At 36.0% G+C, this 26,033-nt stretch overlaps 1 protein-coding gene across 1 annotated transcript; it reads left to right on the forward strand.

Moving 5' to 3' along the window:
• The first annotated feature begins 21,241 nt into the window (after positions 1–21,241).
• LOC120076165 lies at positions 21,242–21,961 on the forward strand. Its single transcript, XM_039029932.1, has one exon. The coding sequence runs from the start codon at positions 21,242–21,244 to the stop codon at positions 21,959–21,961; it is 720 nt and encodes a 239-aa protein (XP_038885860.1).
• Positions 21,962–26,033: the final 4,072 nt, after the last annotated feature.

The following is a 26,033-nucleotide window of genomic DNA, read 5'->3' on the forward strand; positions in this document are numbered from 1 at the left end:
CAGTGTAAAAGCCTGGGCAGCAAGAGATTGCTTCCAGGCCCTTTATTCTATACTTGCATTGTTATTTTGTACTTCATCTTCATATTTATACAATGAAAGTTCTATTTCTACACCTGTTCACTCTCTTAGAATGCATGAGTAGCTAAACTAGTCGAATGGGTTGAGGAAAACTAAGCTAACATGACCTAGGAAATTCATTGCTTGCGATTGTCTTATTTTATGTTGTGCCAAATACCCTTTACAGCTACTCGAGAGAGAGTCTAAAGAAAGAACCTAATGACTCGAGAGAGCTAAGTTAGAATCTGGACTCGAGAGAGCAAGATTAGAACTGCATAAACAAGAGATAGGGACTTAAAGATAAGCTCTTTTTGTCAACCTGCATCGCATGCATCCTAGAGATGAGAATCATATTATGTGGTTGCTTTATTTGTGTGTGTGTCATTTCGTCATCGCATAAATAAGAATAGAGGCTTATGTGTAGGTCCAATAGACTTAGAGCATATATCGCATGCGTTCTAGCCTTAGAAGCCATGGCATTTGCACCGAGTGGTGGTTTACTGTAGTATGCATGTTGCATGATCGCAAAGCATGAACACATCCTAGGATGTGTTAGCCGAAACTTTTCTCAACCCCTTCACCGCATACTCATCGCATTTCCTGTTTATCAACTCTTTTCGAACTCCGTTGCATTTGTTTATTTTTCATCAACGCAAACAACAATCCCAACACTTTATTTATTTATCCGGTTACCGCAAAGTCTTCATAAAAATTACCAATGCAATTTGTTTTCACAATTCCCTTTGTTCAATCCTGGACTTATCAGGAAACTCAGTGGAATTTACACTTGGATTCCGGTGAGGAAACTTGAGTGCACAATGTAATTTCATCAACACATATCATCCACATTTCCACTTCAATAAAAAGAAGCATCACGGTTCAAGATGCTTGGGTTCGGTTTGGAGTGGTTTGAGCGGTTCAAAGAAGATTTTTGAAGCTGTTTGTAATAGTTAGGCATCTGTTTGCTTGTTTATGCCAAAACTAAAATCATATAAGTTAGTATTTAATTGTTTATGCATGTGATGTATATAATAATTAAATAATTCATGTATATGCATACAGTGTGCCATGTAGATTTAAAACCCCACCGTCGGAAGCATGTTACATGCATTGAAAGTATGTTATAAATGTTATAATATATAGTATGCATGTTAGGGTTATATTTAATATAATGGTTATATTAAATATTGAATGCCTTTGTTGAATGTTTTGGATATTTAGCATGTCTAAAATTTTGTAAGCTATTAGAAAATTGGGTTAGACGTTTAAAATCTATAACAAAGAACAGTTGCATGCCCACTTAAGTTAACAACTAGTTTTAATAGTTACAATAGATTGTTACCTTATAAAATATGGTTACAAACTCATATCGGTTCATAAACCTGTCTAAGGCTGGGGGTACTTAAGTTGACGGTTTACAGAACACCTCCTACCTGGGGATTATGACCGAAAGATTGAGCATTGTTAACTGATTTTATGAGCTTGCGTGAGCGATGTGAGGTAATAAAATGGTTTATCACCTAGACATTGTAGGTTAAGTCTAATTATAAGCGTTATACTTGGATAAACCACTTAGACTTAGGTTGTATAAATTTAGCCATTATACCTAAGTAAAATACCCAAACATTTAGAACACTTCAGTGGGAGATTAACAATATATTTGATATATAGTTATTATCTCGCGTCCTCAATAGTTCACACCGTGAGATCAATGCTCAGCTTCGTGTCGCTTTTATCGCGACTGCTCTATTCGAAAAGTGTTTGCATGGGTCAATAACAAGGTGAATGGGAGAGGTAGTTCATAGTAAGTGAATGAAGGAAATGTGTCAACATTGTCCTACGGTCTCCTCCATTAGTTTGAACCGTGAGATTCTTATGTTGCACCTACTGTCATTTTTAGGTGACACTAGCTAGTCGTTAACCACGGTGATCCCCTCGGAGGGTTGTAACATAGGATTCGGAACAACCTAGGCTTCAGTAAAATGAATAGGGTCTTATAGTTCCGTCTTGGGTATTGTCTTCTATTTCGGAGGCATATTCATACCGTTCTATAAGATCTGAAAATGGCAGGTCACACTTACAAGAATTACTAATTGTTAGTAAAGATCTTGACTGAAAACGATAACCAAAAGAACTATAGGAATATGAGTTATTCTGGAGATAGTATTTGGTTAAGAACTGTCTTGCTTCTGTGAAGGAATTCTTGATTGTCCCTCGGTAGCAATTGTTCTAAATCACTAAAGTATCATCACAAATAAATAAAGATTTATTGGTCACTTTATTATTTTTTTGCTAAAGCATATTCAATAGAGTTTGTTTAAAATATTTCAACAATGTCAAACTCAATCATACAATTGCTTGCTTCTCATAAATTTAATGGAGAGGGTTATTCGAACTGGAAATCAAACATCAATATGATATTAGTTGTAGACGATCTAAGGTTTGTGTTGATAGAGGAATGCCCTCCAGTTCTCAGTTCAACACCCGCCTGAAATGTTCGAGACGTCTATGATAGGTGAGTGAGGGTGAACGAGAAAGCTCGGGCCTATATCTTAGCGTGTATACCTGATGTACTCAGCAAGAAGCATGAGGTCATGCCCACCACCCATGCGATAATGGCATCATTACAGGAGATGTTCGGGTAACCGTCATCTTCTGTTAGACATGAAGCCATTAAGTATGTCTATGTTATGATGGAACACGAGACATACACAGTGGAATTAGGATCTAATTACATTCTAATTGCTCTTAAATTAAAGAAATAAGCATGCGTCATGAAGGGAAAAACAGTGAATTAAAAGTGTAGAATACTACCTTTGAAGCTCCCGAAAACCGCTTTTCCTCATTGAATCTCGACCCGAAATCTTTTGAACCACCACTAGAGTTGACCTACTATCCTCTGGACTCAGAACCGAGTTGTGGGACCCGGTGGATGAAGAGAACCGAGAGAGAGAAAAGAGATGAAAATAAGGAATGGAATTTTGAGTAGGTTTGGGTGTTTCCTTCTTTTTTTCACAAAGTTGTAATTTTCCAGCCCAAGTATCAAAAAACTAATTTTCAAAATGAAAAAAGTCTTTTCACTAAATTGAAAAGCCCAATTTATAGAAAAAAAGGCCTGCAACAATTGCATGAAAAAACTTCAAAACAACATCTAGAATCCACTCACTTAGTGGGTTTAATGTCTCCACTATAAGCCAACTCCTAGCTCACTATTTTGTTAGTGGAATTATCTAACAAAAGTTTGGATTTTCCCACTAACTATAGTCAAAGGGCAAAATAGTCATTTCGTCAAAGTCAAACTTTGACCGAAAAGTCAACATTTTGACTTTTTATGATTTTATCTGTGTTGACTAATTTTGACCTCCCGAGCATGAGTCCGCATTCATTTTTTTGAAATTGAAATCACATTTGAATATAAGGTCGGTCAAAATTTGATTTTTCAAAGTCAAAAGTCAACTCTTTGACTTTTAAAACTTTGACCATTTCCATCATTTTCGAGCTTCCGAATATGAACATATTCATATTCTTGATATTTAAATCACATTTAAATATTAAAGTTGTATCTCTAAGCTAAAAAAAAACCTGACCACTATATCACATATACTTGTCGGTTTCTCTCTTTCTACCTAATTCGAACAATTCAAATCATTCTATCATACTGTTCTAAGTTTATTCCATATGAGCTAGTAGGGGAACCTAATGAACCTATAGATCATGGGCTTCAATGATCCAAGATTAGTTAGCTAAACTTTTTAGACGGAGCTAATCAACATTCATTAACTAACGGGTCATTCCACTAAAGTCCCGTAGTTGCACTCCCCTCACTATAGATATATTTGTGTCCATTTGATATAACCATGATGAGTAAGTTAATCCTTCACAGGTTGTTCGTAATCTCGGTTGGGTCATAAAAACCGTTTTACCCCCAAGACTACATCTTGTTCCTTAAGTTTCACTGATCCTTTAATGAACAATTGGTTTAAGGTCCAACCTACAAACCGAATCCCTCTCGGGCCAAGGAGAGGGTGAGGCCCCTTGTTCAAGACCTGGATTCAGTACTAAAGGGAACAACCTATCTACTATCCCTATAATGGGTAGGAGTGAATTCCTTCTTGTACCCTATGTTTCTAGCTATCCACCCGATCTAACCCCTGAAATGGGAGGCTTATTGGGCCAGCGATATTGAGCTGCCCTGTGCTATGCCTGTCTCTTATACACATCTAGATGTGTATAAGAGACAGGTCTTATGTAAACTCTTTACATAGGATGCCCCCACTCACATATCTCTATATGAACGATTCAGGATCACATCGTTTGTACTAACTACAAAGTGGGCCGCATCCATAGTGTCCCTAGAATAAGGCGCCCAACCTTATTCATATACTATAGACTATTTTGGCTATATATTTGAATTTGATCCATCTTTTATGTTACTACATAAAGTTCAAACTACATTCAATAGCCTTAGGACCATAGTTTATTGGATTGAAGATTACAATTTCAATAACAACTTTATCGAAAAGAAAAACAGAACATGTTTATTAATTTACAAACTACGAGTTTTAGGACATAAAATCCAACATGTTACGTGCATGAAAGATGGAACCAATGTAAGAGAACACGTTCTTGATATGATGGTTCATTTGAATGTTACGAAGGCTCACGGGGCAATGATAGATGAGACGAGTCAAGTGAGCATGATACTGAAATCTCTCCCAGAGAGTTATCTGCCGTTCAGAACAAGTGCTATTATGAACAAAATCACTTATAATTTGACGATGCAGTTGAATGAGTTACATACTTATCAATCAATGATGAAATTGAAGGGAAAAGAAATAAATGTTATTTTGAAACCAAAGAAGTTTTATAAAGGGTCTACGTCAAGAACAAAACCCACTGATGATAAGAAATATGGTCCTCTTCTTCTAAGGATAAAACCGTACAAATGAAGAAGAAAGGAAAAGGGAAAAAGAAAGGCACTGCAAAATAAAAAAAAAAAAAAAAACAAAAACAAAAATCCCAAAAGAAAATGTTTCCATTGTAGAGAAGTTGGGCACTGGAAATGAAACTGCCCAAAGTATTTGGCTGAGAAGAAAGCATAAAAGGCAAAACAAGGTAATTCTAATTTACTATTTGTTGAAACATGTATAGTGGAAAATTCTCACGTTACCTAGATATTGGATTCAGGCGCCGCTAATCATGTTTGCACTTTTCTACAAGAAATTAGTTCTTGAAGAAGACTTTCTGAACTTGAAATGACTTTCAAGGTGGGAACGGGTGAAGCCATTTCAGCTGAAGTAATGGGAGATGTAAAGTTTTTTTGAGATTCTTTTATCTTACTTAAAAATATATTCTATGTACCTAAGATGAAAAGAAATTTGATCTCCATTTCTTATCTGCTAGAAAATATGTACAGTGTATCTTTCGAATGTAATGAAGTGTTTGTTTATTCAAAAGGTGTTCATATTTGTTGTACAAGACTTGAAAATAACTTATACATATTAAAACCAACCGAAGCAAGAGCTATTTTAAATATAGAGATGTTTAAAACGACTGAGGCTCATAATAAGAAGTGGAAAATTTCTCCTAACGCCTATCTTTAGCACCTCAGACTTGGTCACATTAATCTCAACAGGATTGAGAGATTGGTAAAAAATGGTAATCTAAATCAGTTAGAAGATGTTCTCTACCTCCACGTGAATCATGTCTTGAGGGAAAAATGACTAAAAGATCTTTTTCTGACAAAGGCCTTCGTGCCAAAGAGCCTCTTGAACTTATACATTCAGACCTATGTGGTCCGATGAATGTTAAAGCACGAGGAGGTTATCAGTACTTTGTCAGTTTTATTGATGATTACTTTAGATATGGCTATATTTACTTAATCAGTCATAAGTCAGAAACTCTTGAAAAGTTCAAAGAATTTAAGGTTGAGACTGAAAATCTATTAAGTAAAAGAATTAAAACACTTCGATCTCATTGAGGTGGCGAGTATATGGATCTACAAATCCAAAACTATCTAGTAGATCATGGAATTCAATCCCAACTCACAGCACTTGGAACACCACAACAAAACGGTATTGTAGAAAGAAGAAATCGAACCTTGTTGGACATGGTTGGTCTATGATGAGTTATGCTCAGTTACCTCAATCCTTTTGGGGGTATGTAGTATAGACTGCAGTATTTATCTTAAACGTTGTTCCATTAAAAAGTGTTTTAGAAACACCGTATGAATTATGTAAAGAATGCAAAACGAGTTGACGTCATTTCTGTATATGGGGTTGTCCAGCACGCATGTTGGTATAGAATCCTAAGAAATTGGAAATCTGTTTAAAATTATACCTATTTGTAGGATACCCTAAAGAAACAAAAGGAGGATTTTTTTTATGATCCCCAAGAAGATAAAATATTTGTATCAACAAATGCTACGTTCTTGGATGAGAATCATATTAAAAATCATCTACCTCATAGTAAACTAATATTGCAAGAACTGACTAAAGATACTACAGTAACATCAACAAGAGTTGTTGATCAAGCTGGTCCATTGATGACATGCAGAAATGCATGTCATCTTAGGCCTTTTACTTAGAATTGTGAAGGTTGTTAAACAGAATATGCAAAAATTATGATAGGAATTCATGAGAAAATGAGCTTGCGTCGTTCAATATGATGAATCTCGGCTAACCCCTTATTATGCGTTATTATGCGTTATTATGCATTCAATGTTCTATTTTTGTAGCTAATGCAGGAAGTGGATGCAAAGCGGAAACCGGACTACCACATAGATGAATGCATGCAGAGAAACTCTCCATCGTAAAGGCGAATGCGTTCGATCAACACATGGATGTTGCAGTAATCAGCCGCATGCGTCCATCACATGGGAGTTACGCTCTTCAAGTGATTTTGATCATCGTGTAGAGTTGCGGTATTTAGTGAATGCGGTCACTGAATGACAGCGGCTGTGCGATAACGTATGATAAAGGGATCAACACAAGGTTAGTGGAATGAACGCATCAACGCATCTACCTTGGGAAAATCAAAAGATGATGTTGACATTTCACCTACCATGTCGTTAGCTGCAGAGGTTCAGAAAAGGACTAACGCACCGAATGTCAGAATCAGAGCAGTCCATTAATTCTGTCAACGATCCAAGCTCTATAAATAGAAGCCGATGAGCAGAAATACAAGTCATCCAAGGTTTTCGCCTGAGGTTCACCTAGGGTGGATCCTTGAGATCCAGACAAACGTGTGAGAAGACGCTTGAGAGTTCTTCACCTCCTTCATCCATTCCGAGTGACGGCCGGAGCCTTTGAGTGGAGCTAGATCTCGAGAGAGTCAGCTCCACTGCCCATCCATGGCACCACTGGCAGCCTTGACGCATATCTACTAGAAGCAAGTCTTTGCTTCCAGTTGGTCATTTCATTTTCCTTTCTTTTCTTATATTGTATTGTATGAAATTTTGTGATTATGGAATTAATACAATTTGTTTTCAATGCATTTCTATATTTTCTCCGATTCCATCCCCATCTTTTTTACTTAGCATCTTTAATTTCCATTACATCACTTGGTGAGACTGCTTGAGTATCGCATACTTAGTCATGTTGATTAGGGATATGAAGCATGTAACAAACCACCGAGAGGTGTGCGTTGTGCGAGTATGTGAGAAAACCTTATTTACTTAGTGTGAAGCTGTGGCAATGCCTGTCTATAGGCTAACGCATTACTTTTCTATGAGTAAAGTCAACAACAACCAACTGCCCGGGAGGGTAAATGGTTGGTCGCATTAAGTAATGTATGCATTGTTCACTAGAGATAGGAAAAATCTTAGGTCAACAGAGTTCATGCGATTACCTTGTCCTATGAGTACTTCATTCATCATTTAGGAATACTTAGGAGAGTAGTCTAAAACCCAAATCTAAGACTCGAGAGAGCGGATTGGAACACATAGGTAAGAATGGGGAACTTAGGGATAAGCTCTGTTGCTATCACACAGTGTATGCACCTACAGATAGGATATTACATGCCTCTAGGAAGTAGGATAAGGTGGTATGTGGCTAGCACGCTCATGCGACGAGAGCTAGTGAGCGAGTTATGGAGGTCTAGGCAGGCATAGGCTTCTTGGCAATATCGCAGATACATCGTATACGTCCTAGAGTTAGTCTCAAGAGTGTGTAGCATGATTGCATGACTTGCGTTGACTAAGGTTGCCCTTGAGGTCACTCTTAAGTGTTTCAATGAAATCATCTCCACATTTTATCTGTTTTCCCATTCATTTATTTCATGTCAAGAGTTGTCATGTCTCTACCTCCCATGCATATTCTCATTGCGTTGTCTATTACTTAGGAGTAGGAGTAGGGTTAACTTAGCAACCTCCCTTCCATTCTTTTATTCAAACTGCCGCATACACATTACCGCATTCATTTTGCTACAAGTCCCTGAGTTCAACCTCGGATCACCCGAGAAACTTGCGTTCACGTTATACTTAGCGTGAGCGCAAGAAAACTTGTGACATGATGCATGGTCATCGCATACATTTATTAACGCATATTCATTCCAATGCATGACCATCGACGCATGACTATCAACGCATACACTTAGAACATGCATCGCATATTGTGTCCAAGGGATTTTAGTTGTTGAGTAATTTGACATCTAATTTCCCGTCATCATCCATCAACAACAGTTGTTGTCCCGTCATGTCTATCCCAAGAGTTGAGGATGCCTCAATGTAGTGGGAGGGTTATTCAACAACCTGAATGCTACATGGGTTTAATAGAAACTTAAAACATCATATATAGGATGATGGTTTAGAGGATCCATTAACCTTTAAAAAGGAAATGAAAGATGTTCACAAGGAATAGTGGATAAAAGCCATGGACGATGAAATAGAGTTTATGTATTTCAACTCTATCTAGGAACTTGTAGATCAACCATATGGGGTTACACCTATCGGTTGCAAATGGATCTACAAGAGGCAACAAGACCAAACATGTAAGATACAAACCTATAAAGCCAGACTCATGGAAAAAGGTTTTATCTAAAGAGAAGGAGTTGATTATGAAGAAACTTTTTCTCTTGTCGTCACGATAAAGTCAATAAGAATACTTCTTTCCATTGCCACATATTATGACTATGAGATATGACAAATGGATGTCAAGACAACTTTTTTGAATGGCTATCTTGATGAAAGTATTTTTATGTGTCAACGAGAAGGGTTCATCGAAAAAGGATAGGAACATAAAGTTTATAAGCTTAATCGATCCATTTATGGATTGAAACAAGCATCTAGATCCTAGAATATAAGGTTTGACACTACGATCAAATCGTATGGCTTAGAACAGAATGTTGACGAACCTTCTGTGTATAAGAAGATAGTCAATAAGATTGTAGCATTCTTAGTTCTTTATGTTAATGTTGTCTTGCTCATTGGGAATGAGACAAGTTTTCTTGCTGACGTAAAGAAATGGTTAGCAACACAGTTCCAAATGAAATATTTGGGTGATGCTTAGTATCTTCTAGGAATAAAGATCTTTCGGAACCGAAAGAGTAGAACATTGGCACTATCTCAGGCATCTCATATTGACAAGATGTTTTCAAGATATAATATGCAAAATTCCAAGAAAGGTATGTTACCTTTTAGACATGGAATTCATTTGTCAAAGGAACAGTGTCCTAAGACACCTCAAGATGTTGAGAAGATGAATCGAATTCCATATGCATCTGCAGTTGGGAGTTTGATGTATGCCATGTTGTGTACACGCCTTGATATATGCTTTGCAGTTGGAATCGTCAGCAGGTTCCAACCCAATCCAGGACACAGTTGTTGGACTGCTGTAAAAAATATCCTCAAGTATCTAAGGAGAACGAGGGACTATATGCTTGTGTATGGACCTAAGGATCTGATCCTTATAGGATATATTGATTATAATTTTCAGACTGACGAAGATTCCAGGAAATTTACTTTAGGATCAGTTTTCACTCTTAATAGAGGAGCTATAGTTTGGAGAAGCATTAAGCAAAGTTGTATCGCTGACTCCACAATGGAAGTGGAATACGTGGCTGCATGTGAAGCTGCTAAAGAAGCATTATGGCTACGCAAATTCTTGGCTGATTTGGAAGTAGTTTCAGATATGCACCTGCCTATTACATTGTATTGTGACAATAGTGGTACTGTTGCTAACTCAAAAGAACCCAGGAGTCACAAATGAGGAAAACACATTGAAAGATAGTACCATCTCATTCAAAAGATAGTGCACAGAGGAGATGTGATCGTCACAAAGATTGCCTCTGAAGACAACCTTACTGATCCATTCACAAATGCCCTCTCGGCTAAAGTGTTCGAGGGCCACCTAGTTGGACTAGGACTCCGAGTAGTGTAATCTAAGGCAAGTGGGAGAATATCTATGGTATTCGAGATGCCCTAGTTTATTGTACTTTTCCTTTATGTTTCTCAACATTATATTGTATATATTTGTTCTCATTAGAGTTTTAGTCCAAGTGGGAGATTATTGAGAATGTCCTAGAACTAGCAGTTCGTGTTAAACATTCTATTTATCAATAATAATAAATTGTTGATTTTGCATTTTATTATGAAAATCCAATAAACATATCCATGGCTATAGTCTGAATACTGTAACTTTATGTAGTGACATAAACAGGATCAAGTTAACAGTGTATAGTCTAAATGGTCTAATAAGTATATGGATGAAATTGAGTACCTCATCCTGGTAACACTATTGGATGCGGCCCACTCTATAGTTGTTACAAAGAGTTGTAAAGTGCTACAAACGATGTGAATCACAGATCATTCATGTTGAGACATGTGAGTGGGGGCATCCTATCCAATGAGTTTGCATATAGACTGGACCACGAAAATAGTCACTTTTCTTTATAACGATTGTTTACTATTAAAACTGACTATTTCATTTATTACATAACCTAGGTTAACTCGATCTTAATCCTGAGCTAGTTATGAACTCCTATTTATTCGTGATTATCCTTTGATCTGCAAATGGTGAGAGTAGTCCAACAGCACTGCTCAATAAGCCTCCCATTTTGGGGATAAGACTGGATGAATAGCTGGGGACATAGCCCTGCAAGATGAAATTCACTCTTACCTGATTTAGGGTTCGCAGATAGGTTGTTCTCTTAAGTACTGATTCCAGGTCTTGAACAATCAGCGCCCTGCCTTCTCATGATAGAGAAAGGACTTGATTCATAGGTGTTATGAATCAAAATTGTTCATTAGAGGGTCGGTGGGAACTTAAGGAACAAGATGTATTCACAGGGGTAAAATGATTATCTTGACCCAGCTGTGATTATGAACAACATGTGAAGGATCGACTTACTGATTATAGTTATATAAAATGGATATAATATATCTACAGTGAGGGGAGTTCAACTATGGGTGACCCATTAGTTAACAAATGAGGGATAGATCAGTGTAATGAGTTTAGCCAATTAATCTCGGATCGTTGGAGCTCATGATCTGTAGGTCCGCGAGGTCCACCTACTAGCTCTAAATGGATAAGCTTTAGAGTAGCTTGAGAAGTTAATTTGACATGTTCAAATTAAAATTAAACGGAATAGAAGAATTTATATTTAAATATGATTTAAATATATGAAGATGGATTTGTACAAAAATTAATTTAATATTTGATATTAAATTAACTAGAATTATTTAAATGATTATTTCAATAATTATTTATTAATTTTATTGGAAAATTAATAATGTTTTCAGTTTTAAAATTAAAAATTGAATTTTGAAATCCGTTTTGATATTGGAAAAATTGGAAAGTTGAAATTCATGCACAAAATGGAAAATTAAGTTTTTCCATTGCCCATCTTCTTCTTGCTCACACAAACCCCATTTCCTCATCTTCATTTACTCCAAGCATGAGATGCAAGTCATGCAACATTCTTCTTTACATGTTCACCTACAATAAATAAAGAAGACTAGAGTGAATTTGAGGCATGCATTCAACAGAAATTTTAGAGAAAATTTCAGGCTGAAGAAGATGTTCTTCAAGCGTGCTGGTGCAGTGAGCTTCCATCTGGTTTTCCATTACTTCAAGCTGTTCTTGAGTCCCACAACTTATTCTAAAGTTCCAAGAGGATAGTGGGAAAGATCTTGAGGTGGTTCACGGTGATCTTTCGAGGAGACAACTGTTGTTCATCAAGATCTTGAAGAGTTCTACAAAGGTATGACTACAAACCCTCTTATTTTAGATGAGCATGCTTTAGTTTCTGCTAAAATCAGTGAATTTGAATGCTTATTGATTCTAGTTACTTCTGCTGTATGTTATTACACTCTTACAAACTAGCTATATGGGTCTTTCTTTATTGGATTATTGAATGTTGAGTTTTCAAGTAATTGTTCAAGAACAATAATAGGATTAAACCTAGTAACAAGATTTCTCAAGAATCTTCTTCTATCAACTCTCTTTAAAAGAATAGTAAGTAGAGTAACAAATTGTTTTCATTCTCATTCTAGTTAGTTTCTTTACAACAACATCCCCTCCTCCTCTCCCCCTCCAAATTGCTATCTTTTTTAATTCAAAGGTTATTCTCGACCAATTAATAGAGGTTCCCTTGGGATTGACCTCATACTTTCACTATAACTACGTATTAGTTTTAGTAGTTGTTCGAGCATTATAAATTTCAGTTGCTTGGGTAAGATAGAATTAACAACATCTATTTTACAACGATCAAATTGGTACAGTTGCCAGGGAACCCTGCAATTGGGCTTTTAGAATCTGTGAATTTTTTTTTTTTTTTTTTTTTTTAATAAAAAAAAAAAAAAAAAAAATAGAATGACCCGCTCCTCTCAGAGTGTACGTTGTGATTTTGTTGTAGATATCAACTGTGAGGAGAGGAGACTACAAAAGGAAAGAATAACAAGGGAAGAAGGAGAATTTAAAGAATCGAGTCAAGAAGAGGAACCAATACAAACAAATACTATGGGTGAGGCAAGGGAGCAAACGTTAAGAGAGCTTGCAGAACTGGATTACACTCAACAACCATTATGTATTATTGGGTTTTATGTCCTAAAACTCGTGGTTTATAAACAATAAAACTTATTCTGAAAAATTCAATAAGTTTTTATTGAATATATGTATTGCTTATTTCGTTTTAGAAATCCAATAAACTAAAAGATCCATGACTATTACATGAGTACTTAAACTTTATATGAAGACATAAAAGTAGATCAGGTTCGAATAAATAGTCAAAATGATCTATAGTATATGAGTGAGGTTGGGTGCCTTATTCTAGTAACACTATTGAATGCGACCCGCTCTTTAGTTGTTACATGGAGTTGTAAAGTGCTACAGACGACGTGATCCTAATCATATATATTATGACATGAGGAGTGGGGGTGTCCTATGGGGTTTGTATAAGATTGGACCACGAAATCAACCACTCTTACTTTATAACACTGTTTACCATTTAAGACTGACTCTTTCAAAGCGATGCCCTAGGTAACTTACGAGCATCTGGGAAGGGTCATCGTACTGATGATTGGTTATATCCAATGGACATAGAAATATATCTATGGTAAGAAGATTTTAGTTGCCGGTCTTTAGTGGAATGTCTGATAGTTAACGGATGGTGGATATCGTGGCTAAAGAGTTTAGTCAGTTATTCACGTACTGTTGGGGCTTTGAGCCATAGGTCCATAAAGTCCCCTTGTTAGCTTGGATACAAGTTGAGAATAAGTTTTTGGGCCTGTTTGAAATGTTCAAATTGACAAGAGGGAGTTCGATTATATATGATATAATTGAACTAGTTAATTATATATGATATAATAGACTTTATGTATGAGATACATTAATTTGGAGGAAATTGAATATAAATATGATTTTATCTAGTGGAGGATAAATACTATGGTTAATATATGATATTAAACCATAAGTTATGAATAGAATGTGATTATATTTATTATCTATTAATTGGACAGTTATGGGATAATTGGCCGACATCTCTTCTTTTTTCATAATGGATAAGTATGATGAAGAATCGTTTTGAGACACTTAAATAGCTCATGATGTGTTAAGCAAAAAGACACAGTGCTAAATGATAGTGCTAAACGATCCCTTATCTTTTACTAAACGATCGTTTAGCTTTTCCTACACGATCGTCTAGACGATCGCTTACCTATTCCTACACGATCGTATATTTCACCTAAACGATCAAGCATTTTGTCTATATGATAGACGAGTCTTTCTCCCACTTGCTTGATCGTTGTATACGATCTCTTTACCTTCTTCCCTCTACCAAATCCGAACAAAGCCCACCATATGGATTCTCATTATGAGAATACTAAGGGCTCTGAGTGGTGGTGTCATCCCTGTTTCCTTCTGTTCATGTGGAGACTGTTTGTGGTAGACGATTGGGTGTTGTTGAACGATAGCTTGCCATTCCAGCGAAAGCGAGACTTGCTGTGAGGAAAAGTCTTCAATTGGTATGATCTTTCAGTCTCTTATTTATTGATCCTTTAAGCACGCTAATAATTTAGCTTTACATTGCATATCTTTATGTTTGAATGTATATATGGAAATTCTGTCACAATGAATTGGAAGGATCTGCTTTCGCTCATAGATACTCTTGAATAAGAGTTCCTTCAAGGTGAAAGTTGGCTTAATAGTATCGGTTTAATAAACCTTCATTTCAGGGGCAAGACCGGGTAGATAGTTGGGGACATAGGGTGCAAGATGGAATTGGCTCCTATTCGCTTTTAGGGATAGTAGAGAGGTTGTTCCCTTAATTGTTGACTTCGGGTCTTGAACAAGTTACCCCACTCTCTAATTGGCCCGAGAGGGACTCGGTTTGTTGATTGAATCACAAGCCAATTGTTCATTAGAGGATTAGTGGGACTTAAGGAACAAGAGGTAATCTCGGGGGTAAAATAGACATTTGACCCAGCCGTTGTTACGAACAGCCTGTGAAGGGTTAACTTACTAATCATGGTTATCGAGTGGACACAATATATCTATAGTGAGGGGAATGCAACTATGGGCTTTAGTGGAGTGACCCATTAGTTAACAAATGTGGGTTAATTTGGTGTAAAGAATTTAGCCAATTAATCTCGAATCGTTGGAGCCCATGTGTAGGGGATGATGCCCTAAACTCTCGTGTCCTATAGTTTGTGAATACAGTTTTGAATTAACGCTTGTGATGTAAAATATATGATATTTTCTTCACTTTGTCTATGAACATTAGATGTTTTATTTGCTTTACCACAAATAAATAAACTAAGATCCCTGATTGTCGTGTGGAGACATACATGTGGATCATGTCTTGAGTGATGACCAAAATGGTCTGTACTACATGGATATAGGAAGGAAACCTTATCCTAGTAATGCTACGGATGTGGCCTGCTTTGTAGAATAGTTACAAGTATTGTAACCTGCTACAGATGATCTAATCCTGATCATTCATGTGGAGACATGCGAGCGAGGGCATCCTATACAAAGGAGTTTTTATAAGATTGGACCACGAAGTGTTATAGTCTCATCATATAACGCCATTCATGATAGAGACTTCACTTCACTAGGATGACCATAGGTAACATGACCTTAATCCTGAGTGAGTTGGAAACTCCTGCCTTTGAGGGCTGTCCTTTGATTTGCATGGGTGCGAGTGGCTAGATCGCCGACTCAAACCTACCACTTTGGGGATTCGTCTGATTTGGGAGCTGGGAACTCAGCTACAAAAGATGAAATTCACTCATTCCCAGAAGTAAGGGTAAGTAGATAGATTGCTCCCTTAAAGGTTGATTCCGGGCTTGAACGATGTGGCGCGACACACCTTCTCATGGCCCAAAAAGTGTCCACACATAGTAGGACTATGTTGTATTATTCATTGGAGGGATTAATGGTACTTAAGAAGTTAGATGTAACTATAAGGGCAAAATGATAAATTATCCCAGCTGTACTTACGAGCATCTGTGAAGGGTTATCGTACTATTGATTGATTATATTTGATGGACACAAAAATATATCTGTGGTGAGAAGAGTGCATCTGTCGGTCTTTAATGGAATGTCTGGTAGTTAACGGATGGTGGATCTCGTGGCTAAAGAGTTTAGTCAGCTATTCACGTACCGTTGGAGCTTCGAGCCATGGGTCCATAAGTTCCCCTTGGTAGCTCAATGGATTCAAGTTGAGAATCAGTTTTTGGGTCAGATTGAAATGTTCAAATTGACAAGAGGGAGTTCGATTATATATGATATGATTGAACTGGTTAATTATATATGATATGATTGACATTATGTATGAGATACATTATTTGGAGGTAAATGATATAAATACGAGTTATATCTAGTGGAGGAGAAAAGACAATTGTTCATATGTTGCATTTGATGTGATATTAAACCATAGGTTAATGAATATAATATGATTATATTTATTATTTATTTTTGGACAATTATAGGATAATTGTGTCGACATTTTCTCCGTAACTGTGTGATAGTGGGAGGTTGCATTCATTTTTTGTAACTGAAGAATAAAATGAAAATCGTTTTCATTTTACAAAGAGATTAGTCATTCACTCACTTTTTGTGTATACTGCCTATCGCATAGCAAACTAGAGCCTATACGATAGCTCAACGTTTCTAAATGATTGTATACATGTGTGCGTTCTTCTAAACATCACACAGGATTTACTAAACGATCATCTAGCCTTTTCCTAAATGATCGTCTATACGATCGCGACCCTTTTACTAAACGATCGTGTACCTCTTTTTAAATGATCAAGCATCGTCTATACGATAGACCCAATATTCTCCCACTTGCTTGGTCGTGGTATACGATCTTTTCTTCCTCCTTCCCTCTGCCAAATCCAATAGAGCCCACACCTTATAGATTCTCACACCGAGAATACTGAGGGTTCTAAGTGGTGGTGTACTCCCTGCTACTGTGTTCGTGAGTAGTCGACCGGGTTTTTGGTGGACGATTTGCTTAGACGTTCTCAGCGAAGAGTGAGAGGAGCAGTCCGTTGGACGAGAACTAGTGTTATGTGAAGAAGGGTTCTTCAACTGGTACGTTTCTCGTTCTCTTTGTCGTTTAAGTTTCAAAGCATGCATGTAATTTGTTGTATAATGCATATCTATTCTGTTAGATTGTAAATGCGTTAATTCTTTCTCAATGAGTTTGGAACGATCTTGCTTCCGTTCAGAGGTACTCTTTGATAAGAGTTCCTTCACCATGATCTGTAGGTCCACGAGGTCCCCCTACTAGCTCGTTAATGGATTAGTCTTAGAGTAGCGTGATAAGTTAATTTGGAACGTTCAAATTAGAATTAAGAGAATTAGTAATTATATTGTGTTATAATTACGCGTTTAATTTTAGAACTAAATGGAATGGAAAATCAATTGATATTTAAATATGATTTAAATATTGAATTCACGAATAGGGATTCATGATGGTGGAAATTGTATAAAATTAATTTAATATTTAATATTAAATTAATTAAATTAAATTTTTAAAAACTGTTTAATTAATTATTTATTATTAATTTTATTAGAAAATTAATTTATTAAATTAATTTGAAAAATTAATAATGTTTTCAATTTTGAAATCAAATTGATTTTTGAAATCATTTTGTAAATTTAAATCAAAATTGGAAATATACAAAAATGGAAAATTGGATTTCTCCATTAACATCAACCAAGGAGCTCACTCAAAAACCATTTATTCTTGCTTCAATCTTCAAAGCATAAGATGCTCTTCATGCAGTCTTCTCCATTGCATGATTGTCCTGCAATAAATAGAGAAGATTGAAGTGGAAATCAGTAATGAAAACTAATGCAATTCTCGAGTCTTTGCTGAAAAACTTGAGAGGTTGAAGAAGGAGTTCTTCAAGTTGCAGCAGTGTGCTTCTTCTCCAAATTTCCTTCATTCAAGCTTGTTTTGAGTCCCACAACTAAATATAAGGCTCCTTTAAGAATAGTAGAAAAGACTTTGAGGTGGTTCACAAGAAGATGAAGAAGATTTGCAGCTGAATTCGTGATTCAAAAGATTCTACAAAAGTATGAATTGAAACCCTCTTATTATTGTATGAGCATGCTTTATTAATAGCCAAAATTAATGAATTAGAATACTTATTGATCCTTGTTGCTTCCGCTGCATGCTAATATACTCTTGTAATTGGTATCAGAGCATCATTTAAGCATTCAATTTGGTTTAATTTTGGCGTGGTGGGTGTTTTCCATGAGATATATGAAAATGGTGCACTGATATGGTTTTCTAAGTTTTAGCATTTAAATTCTCTTTGATTCTTACGTTAAATTTGTAATTGGCTCTTGTTTGATGAGCTTATATGTGTGTTCAAGAGTCTTTAATTTATTTGGAGTCATTAAAGTTGAAATTAAGTTGTAATTGAAGAAAGAAGTGAAGAAGGCCGAGCTATAGATTTCCAGATCGTAAGCTTCTATCCAAGCAGCGTTGCAACCCTGCCCTTGAGCATTGCAACACTGCTCATAATTTCAGCGAAAGTGAGATTTTCATTTGAATTTCAATCGAGATTTCGAGCAAAGTAGAGAGATTTTGATGGTTTGAGCAAGATTTCCTTCAAAACTAGTGAGATTCAGTGGAGCTAGCGAGATCTTGAACCGATTTTCAACGAGAGATCGAGTTTGAGCGAGATTTCAACCAGAAGCAAGATTCTTGAATCGGTTTTAACAAGTTTGACTCGTTGACTGAGCGAGGATTGACCAGTTTGATCGGTTTTTTTCAAACTTTACCCAGTTCACCTTAAAAAATATTTTGATTGGTCCGGTTCAAGTGGTTCACATCTGGTTCAAGCTGTTTGGGTTCGGTTTGGAGTGGTTTGAGCGGTCGGAAAGGGTTTGGAGGTTTTTCTTGCTGTTTTTGTAAATATTAGGCCTTTGTTTGCTTGAAAATTCCAAAACTAAAACAATATCAGTATATGTTTAATTATTTATGCATGTGATGTATGTTATAATTAAAAAATCTTGTATGTGCATACAATATGCCATGTAGATCTAAAATCCCACCATAGAAAGCATATTACATGCATTGAAAGTATATTATAAAATTTTATAATATATAGTATGCATGTTTAAGGTTTCTTTTATTTAATATAAATGTTATATTAAATATTGAATGCCTTTGATGTATGTTGTGGATGTTTAGCATGTTTAAAATTTTGTAAGTTGTTACAGAATTGGGTTAGATATTTAAAATCTATAACAAAGAACAGCTGCATACTCACATAATTTAACCACTCGTTTTAATAGTTAAAATAGGTCGTTAAACTTGTAAAACTCGGGTTACAAACTCACCTAGTATATAATCCTGTTGAAGGCTAAAGGTATTTAAGTTGACGGTCTACGGAACACCTCCTACCTGGAGATTATGGTCGAATTATTAAGCGTTGCTAATTGGTTTTATGAGTAATATGTGAGCAATGTGAGGTTTTAAAACTAGTTTATCACCTAGACATTTTTGATTTAAAAGGTTCTACAAAGGTATAACTTCTAACCGTCTTATTATGTATGAGCATGCTTTATTAATATCCAAAATTAATAAATTAAAATGCTTATTGATCATTGTTGCTTCCGCTGCATGCTGATATACTTCTGCATGTATAGTATATTCGGAGACTACAGTACCTTTTGAATTGAAACCCGGTTTAGTTCATCTTTTACCCACTTTCTGAGGTAATCCAGGTGAGATCCCATATAAACACATGAAAGAATTTCATTTGGTATGTGATGGTATGCGCCCACATGGTGTAACGCAAGAACAACTTAATCTTAGGGCCTTTCCCTTCTCCTTGAAGGATGTGGCCAAAGATCGGTTATACTACTTGACGGTCGGATCGATTACCACGTGGAATGGTCTTAAGAAAATGTTTTTAGAAAAATTTTCCCCTGCATCTAAGGCTAATAATATTAGAAAAGAAATATATAATATAAAGCAATTGGTAGGGAGTCCCTATATGCGTATTGGGAAAGGTATAAGCAACTTTTTGCTTCCTTTCCCCATCATCAAATTTCTAACCAATACCTTATCCAGTATTTCTATTCAGGATTCTTCCATCTGAGAGGAGCAACATTGATGCAGCTGCCAGTGGAGCTCTAGTTGACAAAACGCCCACTAAAGCTAGTGAGTTAATATCAACCATGACGGAGAATTTACAGAATTTTGGATCAAAGACTCTTGGATATGATGTTGTTTAGGCTAAAGAGGTTAGTGAATTGAGAACTCAAGTATCTAATCTAGTTTCCCTTTTTACTCAGGTTGCTAAGGAGGACTCCCCCAATTTAAAGCATGTGGAACATGTGGTGTGGTTGGACATGCTTCCGTATCTTTCTTACAAGGTCAACCTCAAGTGAATGCAATAGGAGGTTTCCAAAGGAAGTACGATCCCCATGGGCAAACTTATAACTAAGGGTGGCAAGATCATCCCAATTTCAAATAGGGATCTCAAGGGAAATACAGGAACCAGAATCAATATTCTTCAAGCTCCTCAGGTATGTCTCTCGAGGATGTAGTGAAATCCTTTGCTGACCACTCTTTGAAATTTCAACAAGAACTCCACAATTTTCAAAAGGACGACATACAACTTGAACAAGAAACTAAACAACTTTAACAAGACACAAAATCTTTTCAACAAGAGACTAGACAAGGCTTCTCAAATGTGGGCACATAAATCATGCAACTTGAAATTATGGTAAGCAAGCTTGAGAGTAAATCATCAGGAAAGCTCCCCGCTCAACCAAAGCATGCAAATGTAAGTGCAATTATTCTCAGAAGTGGTAACACCACTCATCCTCTCAAGATGGAAACCCAGTTCAATTTCCTCCGAAAAAGCAAGAAAAAGTAATGAAAGAACAAGAGAGCAAGGTAAGTGAACCAAAAGAGACTCCTATTTTTCCCGAGGTATGTGATTACTCTCCTCCTAAAGTAGAGCCATATGTACCCAAGGCACCATTCTCTAGTAGATTAGAAGACCTAAGGTAGAAGATACCGATCTAGAGCTTGTTGAGATGTTAAAAAAGGTACAAATTAACATCCCTTTACTTAATGCTATTTAACATATACCTAGGTATGCTAAATTTTTAAAAGACTTGTGTGCTAAGAAAAGAAAAGGGAAGGAAGAGGAGAGGTTAACTGTTAGCAAGAATGTCCATGCTTTATGTCCCAAAAATGTAGAAAGTCGAGAATGTTTACCTTGCCATGTAAAGTAGGAGATAGAATTATCACTCATGCTATGCTAGATTTAGGTGCTTCAATAAACGTCACGCCTTTTCATGTTCATGAAGACCTAGCAGATAGGTTATACATACAACCTCTAGACATAGTAGAAGATCTTTTGTTGAGAGTTGGAGAATTAATCTTTCTAGTCGATTTTTACATTTTGAAATTGGATGAACCATACTCTACTACTTCTTCTAATATTTTACTTGGTAGACCCTTCATGGAAACTGCAAAAACTAGAATTGACGTAGATAAGGGGTCTTTATTAGTAGAATTTGATGGAGAGGTAAAATCCTTCAACATTTATGATGCCATGAAATTTCCAGAGGAGTATTTATATCTTTGTTCCATAGATACATGCGACATGTTTGATGAATTTTTGTTTTCTATTGATGAAAATTTGGATTGTTTGGTTGCCCCCTCCATTGATCATGATGATGATGACTCTTTGATTGACTCTTTCTTTACTTCGAATGATTTTGATTTGAATGATAATTCTTCTAATAATGATGTTGTGGAATCTCAGGTACAGGGGATCGAGCTTAAAGCTCTCCCTTCTCACCTTAAATATGTTTTCTTAGGAGAAGATAAAGCCTTTTCTGTGATCAAATCTAGAGAACTTACATCTTTTCAAGAATGCTCACTAGTAGAAACATTGAAGGACCACAAGAAAGAAATTGGTTAGACTTTGGATGATATAAAAGGGATAAGCCCTTCCCTTTGCATGCACAAAATTGTCCTAGAGGACGGAGGCAAGGTAACCATTCAACCTCAAAGAAGACTAAATCCTACCATGAAAGAAATTGTTTACAAGGAAATCCTCAAGCTACTTGAAGTCGGAATAATATACCTAGTCTCGAATAGCCAATGGGTAAGTTCGATACACGTGGTATCGAAGAAGACCGAGATGACCATTGTGAAAACTGATAAAGGTGAGATGATTCCAATGAGAGTGCAAAACGGTTGGAGAATGTGTATAAACTTCAGAAAACTCAACGAGGTAACAAAAAAAGATCACTTTCCTATACCTTTTATTGACCAAATGGTTAAACGGCTAGTTAGGAAGCTACAGTTTTGTTTTCTTGACAGTTTTTCTGGATTTTATCAAATACGAATAACATAGGAAGATCAAGAAAAGACTACTTTTACTTGAACTTATGGTACATATGCATTTAAGAGAATGCCATTTGGGCTATGTAACATTCTAGGCATGTTTCAACGATGCATGATGAGCATTTTCTCCGACTACGTAAAAAAGTGCATAGAAATTTTCATGGATGACTTCACTGTGTATGGTAATTCTTTCGAAGATTGTTTGCACAATTTGAGCTGATTTTGAAAAGATGCATAGAAACAAATTTGGTTTTGAATTATGAAAAATGTCACTTCATGGCTTCTCACGGGATAGTTTAGGACACTTTGTATCTTCTAAAGGCAAAGAAGTTGATATAACAAAAATAAATGTCATAGCCAGCCTTCCCTATCCTAAAAACATTAGGGAAGTGTGCTATTTTCTTGGTAGTGCAAGGTTCTACAGGAGGTTCATTAAGAACTTTTCAAAAATTGCACTCCCTTTGTCAAGCCTACTTCAAAAAGTTGCCACATTTGATTTCAATAAGAAACGCAAGGAAGCCTTTGACACACTCAAAGAGAAGTTAACATCAACTCGAATACCACCTCGATGGGACTTTCCATTTGAGATCATGTGCGATGCTAGTAACCTAGCAGTAGGGTCGATATTAGGACAAAGAGTTGACAAGAAGTGCCATATGATATGTTTCGCATCTAGAATACTCAATTCATCTCAATCATTTATTCAACCATAGAAAAAGAATTTCTTTCTATTATGTTTGCTTTGCATAAATTTAGATCTTACATTCTCGGTTTTCCAATAATTGTTTATACTGACCACGCTGCTCTTAGGTACCTCATGACGAAGAAAGAATCAAAGCCCAGACTTGTCAAATGGGTCCTTCTTTTGCAGGAGTTCAACTTGACTATGAAATACATAAAAAGATCCAAGAATTCAGTGGCCGACCATTTAAGTCGAATCATGAAAAAAGAAGAGTTAATTCCAATTAGAGAGGACTTTCCTTATAAACACCTTTTCAAAGTAAATGCTTTCCTACCGTGGTACACCGACATGGTAAATTACCTTGTTACGGGTAAGTTTTCCTTTAACATGTCTTCATCTAGAAGGTCTAAACTAAAAAGTGACTTTAAATACTTTGAATGGGATCCTCCTTATCTATAGAAATTTTGTTCATATCAAATCATTAGGAGATGTGACCCTAACGAAGAATTTGAGTCTGCTTTGTCATTTTGCCATGAACATGCATGTGGACGTCATTTTTTGTCCATAACAATATGCTAGAAAAATTTTAGATTCAGGACTATTTTGGAATTCTCTTTTTGTCGATTCGTGTGCATTGTAAGTCTTGTGAAAAGTGTCAAAAATCTGGATCTTTGTCTAAAAGAAATGAAATGCCTCTCAATTCCATTCTTGTTTGTGAAATATTTGACGTGTGGGGCTTAGATTTCATGGTCCATTTTCTTCTTCGTTAGCCGTACATTTTACTTAGAGTAGATTATATTTCCAAGTGGGTCAAGGCAATCCCCACTAGAACAAATAATTCTTCTATTGTTTCAAAATTCCTAAAAAAATAACATCTTTTCTAGATTTGGAATTCTTAAGGCCATCATAAATGACCAAGGAACACATTTTTGCAATAGAACCATAGAGACATTATTGAAGAAATACAAATTTCATTACCGTGTTGCAACCCCGTATCATACTCAAACAAATGGTCAAACGAAAATTTCAAATAGAAAAGTGAAAAACATTTTAGGAAATACTGTATACCTGAAAAGAAAAGATTGGAGTTATAAACTTAATGATGCACTTTGGGCTTACAAAACCGCTTAAAGTTACCCATAGGAATAACCCCGTACGGAATTATATATGGCAACGCATGCCATCTTCCAGTAAAGGTTGAACACAAAATGTATTGGGTAGTAAAGCAATATAATTTGAATCTAGCCCAAGCTGGAAAAGAAAGACTCCTAGAGTTATAGCAATTAGAATAATTTAAACAAGATGCTTATGAAAATTCAAAAATTTACAAAAAGAAAATCAAAATTTTTCATGACAAAGGCTTAATAAGAAAGGACTTCAAAATTGGACAAAAATTTTTGCTTTATAATTCTACATTACAGTTGATGCTTGGAAAACTCAAGTCCAAATGGCTAGGTCCTTTTAAAATTACTACTGTTTTCTCATATGGTGCAGTCGAAATAAAAAGTCCTAAAACAGGAAAAATCTTCAAGGTGAATGGGCATAGACTCAAAATTTACAATGAAGGACATGTAAACCAAGTCCAAACGACACCCCTCTTCACCAACGTCAAGGAAACGACGCTGGTTTGGTCCGTTTGTTAGCTAGTAGGGGGACCTAATGGACCTACAGATCATGGGCTTCAACGATCCGAGATTAATTGGCTAAATTCTTTAACCCAATTAACCAACATTCGTTAACTACCAGATCACTCCACCAAAGTCCAACAGTTACACTCCCCCCACTATAGATATATTTCTATCCACTTGATTTAACCACGATCTATAAGTCGACCTTTCACAGGTTGTTCGTAATAACGGCTGGGTCAAAAATTGTTTCACCCTCGAGATTACATCTTGTTCCTTAAGTTCCTCTAATCCTCTAATGAACAATTGGTTTGTGATCCAATCATCAAACCAAGTCCCTCTCAGGCCAATGAGAGGGTGGGACCCCTTGCTCAAAACCCGAAGTCCATACTTAAAGAACAACCTTTTTACTATCCCTAAAAGTGGGTAGGAGTGAATTTCATCTTGCACCCTATGTCCTCAGTCATCTACTCGGTCTTACCCTTTAAATGGGGGCCGTATTGAGTCGACACTATTAAGCCAACCTTCACCTATGCAAATCTAAGGATAGTCTAGAATAAACAGGAGTTCATAGTTAGCTCATGATTAAGGTCAAGTTACTTAGGTCATCGCTTTAAAATAGTCAGTCTTATATAGTAAACAACATTATAAAGAAGAGTGACTTATTTCTCAGTTCGATCTTATACAAACTCTTTACACAGGATGCCTCCACTTGCATGTTTCCACATGAACGATTCAGGATCACATCGTTTGTACTACATACAAAGTGGGTCGCATACAATAGTGTCCCTAAAATAAGGTACTCAGTCTTATCCATATACTATAGACCATTTTGGCTATGTACTCAAACTTGATCCACTCTTATGTCTCCACATTAAGTTTCAAGTACTCATGTAATAGTCATGGATCTTATTTATTGGATTTAGTTTTTACAAGTGCAGTTTACATATCCAATAACAATTTTATTTAATAAATCTCAATAACCACTTTATTGTAAATAGAATATGTTTAATTTTACAAACTATGACTTTTAGGACATATAACCCAATAAGTTTATTTTTTGTATAAATATATAACATAAATATACTTCATAATTGATTTTTTTTTTTAAAAAATACAATATTTTATTTTAAACTATACACTACAAAATGCCAATATATATTTATATATATAAATAAAGAAAAAAATCTATGTACTATATTCAAAGGGACTATAAGGGGAGAATTTTCTCCTTCCCTTTTTTGTCCTTAAATATTTTAATAATTCCCTTCTTGCCCTGGGTGATGCAATGTTAAAGGAGGCATGCGACCAAGTAATTGCAAGCGTTGGCTTGAGAG

This window comes from Benincasa hispida, chromosome 4, assembly GCF_009727055.1.
Source record: "Benincasa hispida cultivar B227 chromosome 4, ASM972705v1, whole genome shotgun sequence".
NCBI classification, from domain to species: domain Eukaryota; kingdom Viridiplantae; phylum Streptophyta; class Magnoliopsida; order Cucurbitales; family Cucurbitaceae; genus Benincasa; species Benincasa hispida.

Coding starts and splice junctions, on each gene's coding strand:
- LOC120076165 (XM_039029932.1), top strand. CDS start 21,242: ATGTTTACCTTGCCATGTAAAGTAGGAGATAGAATTATCACTCATGCT.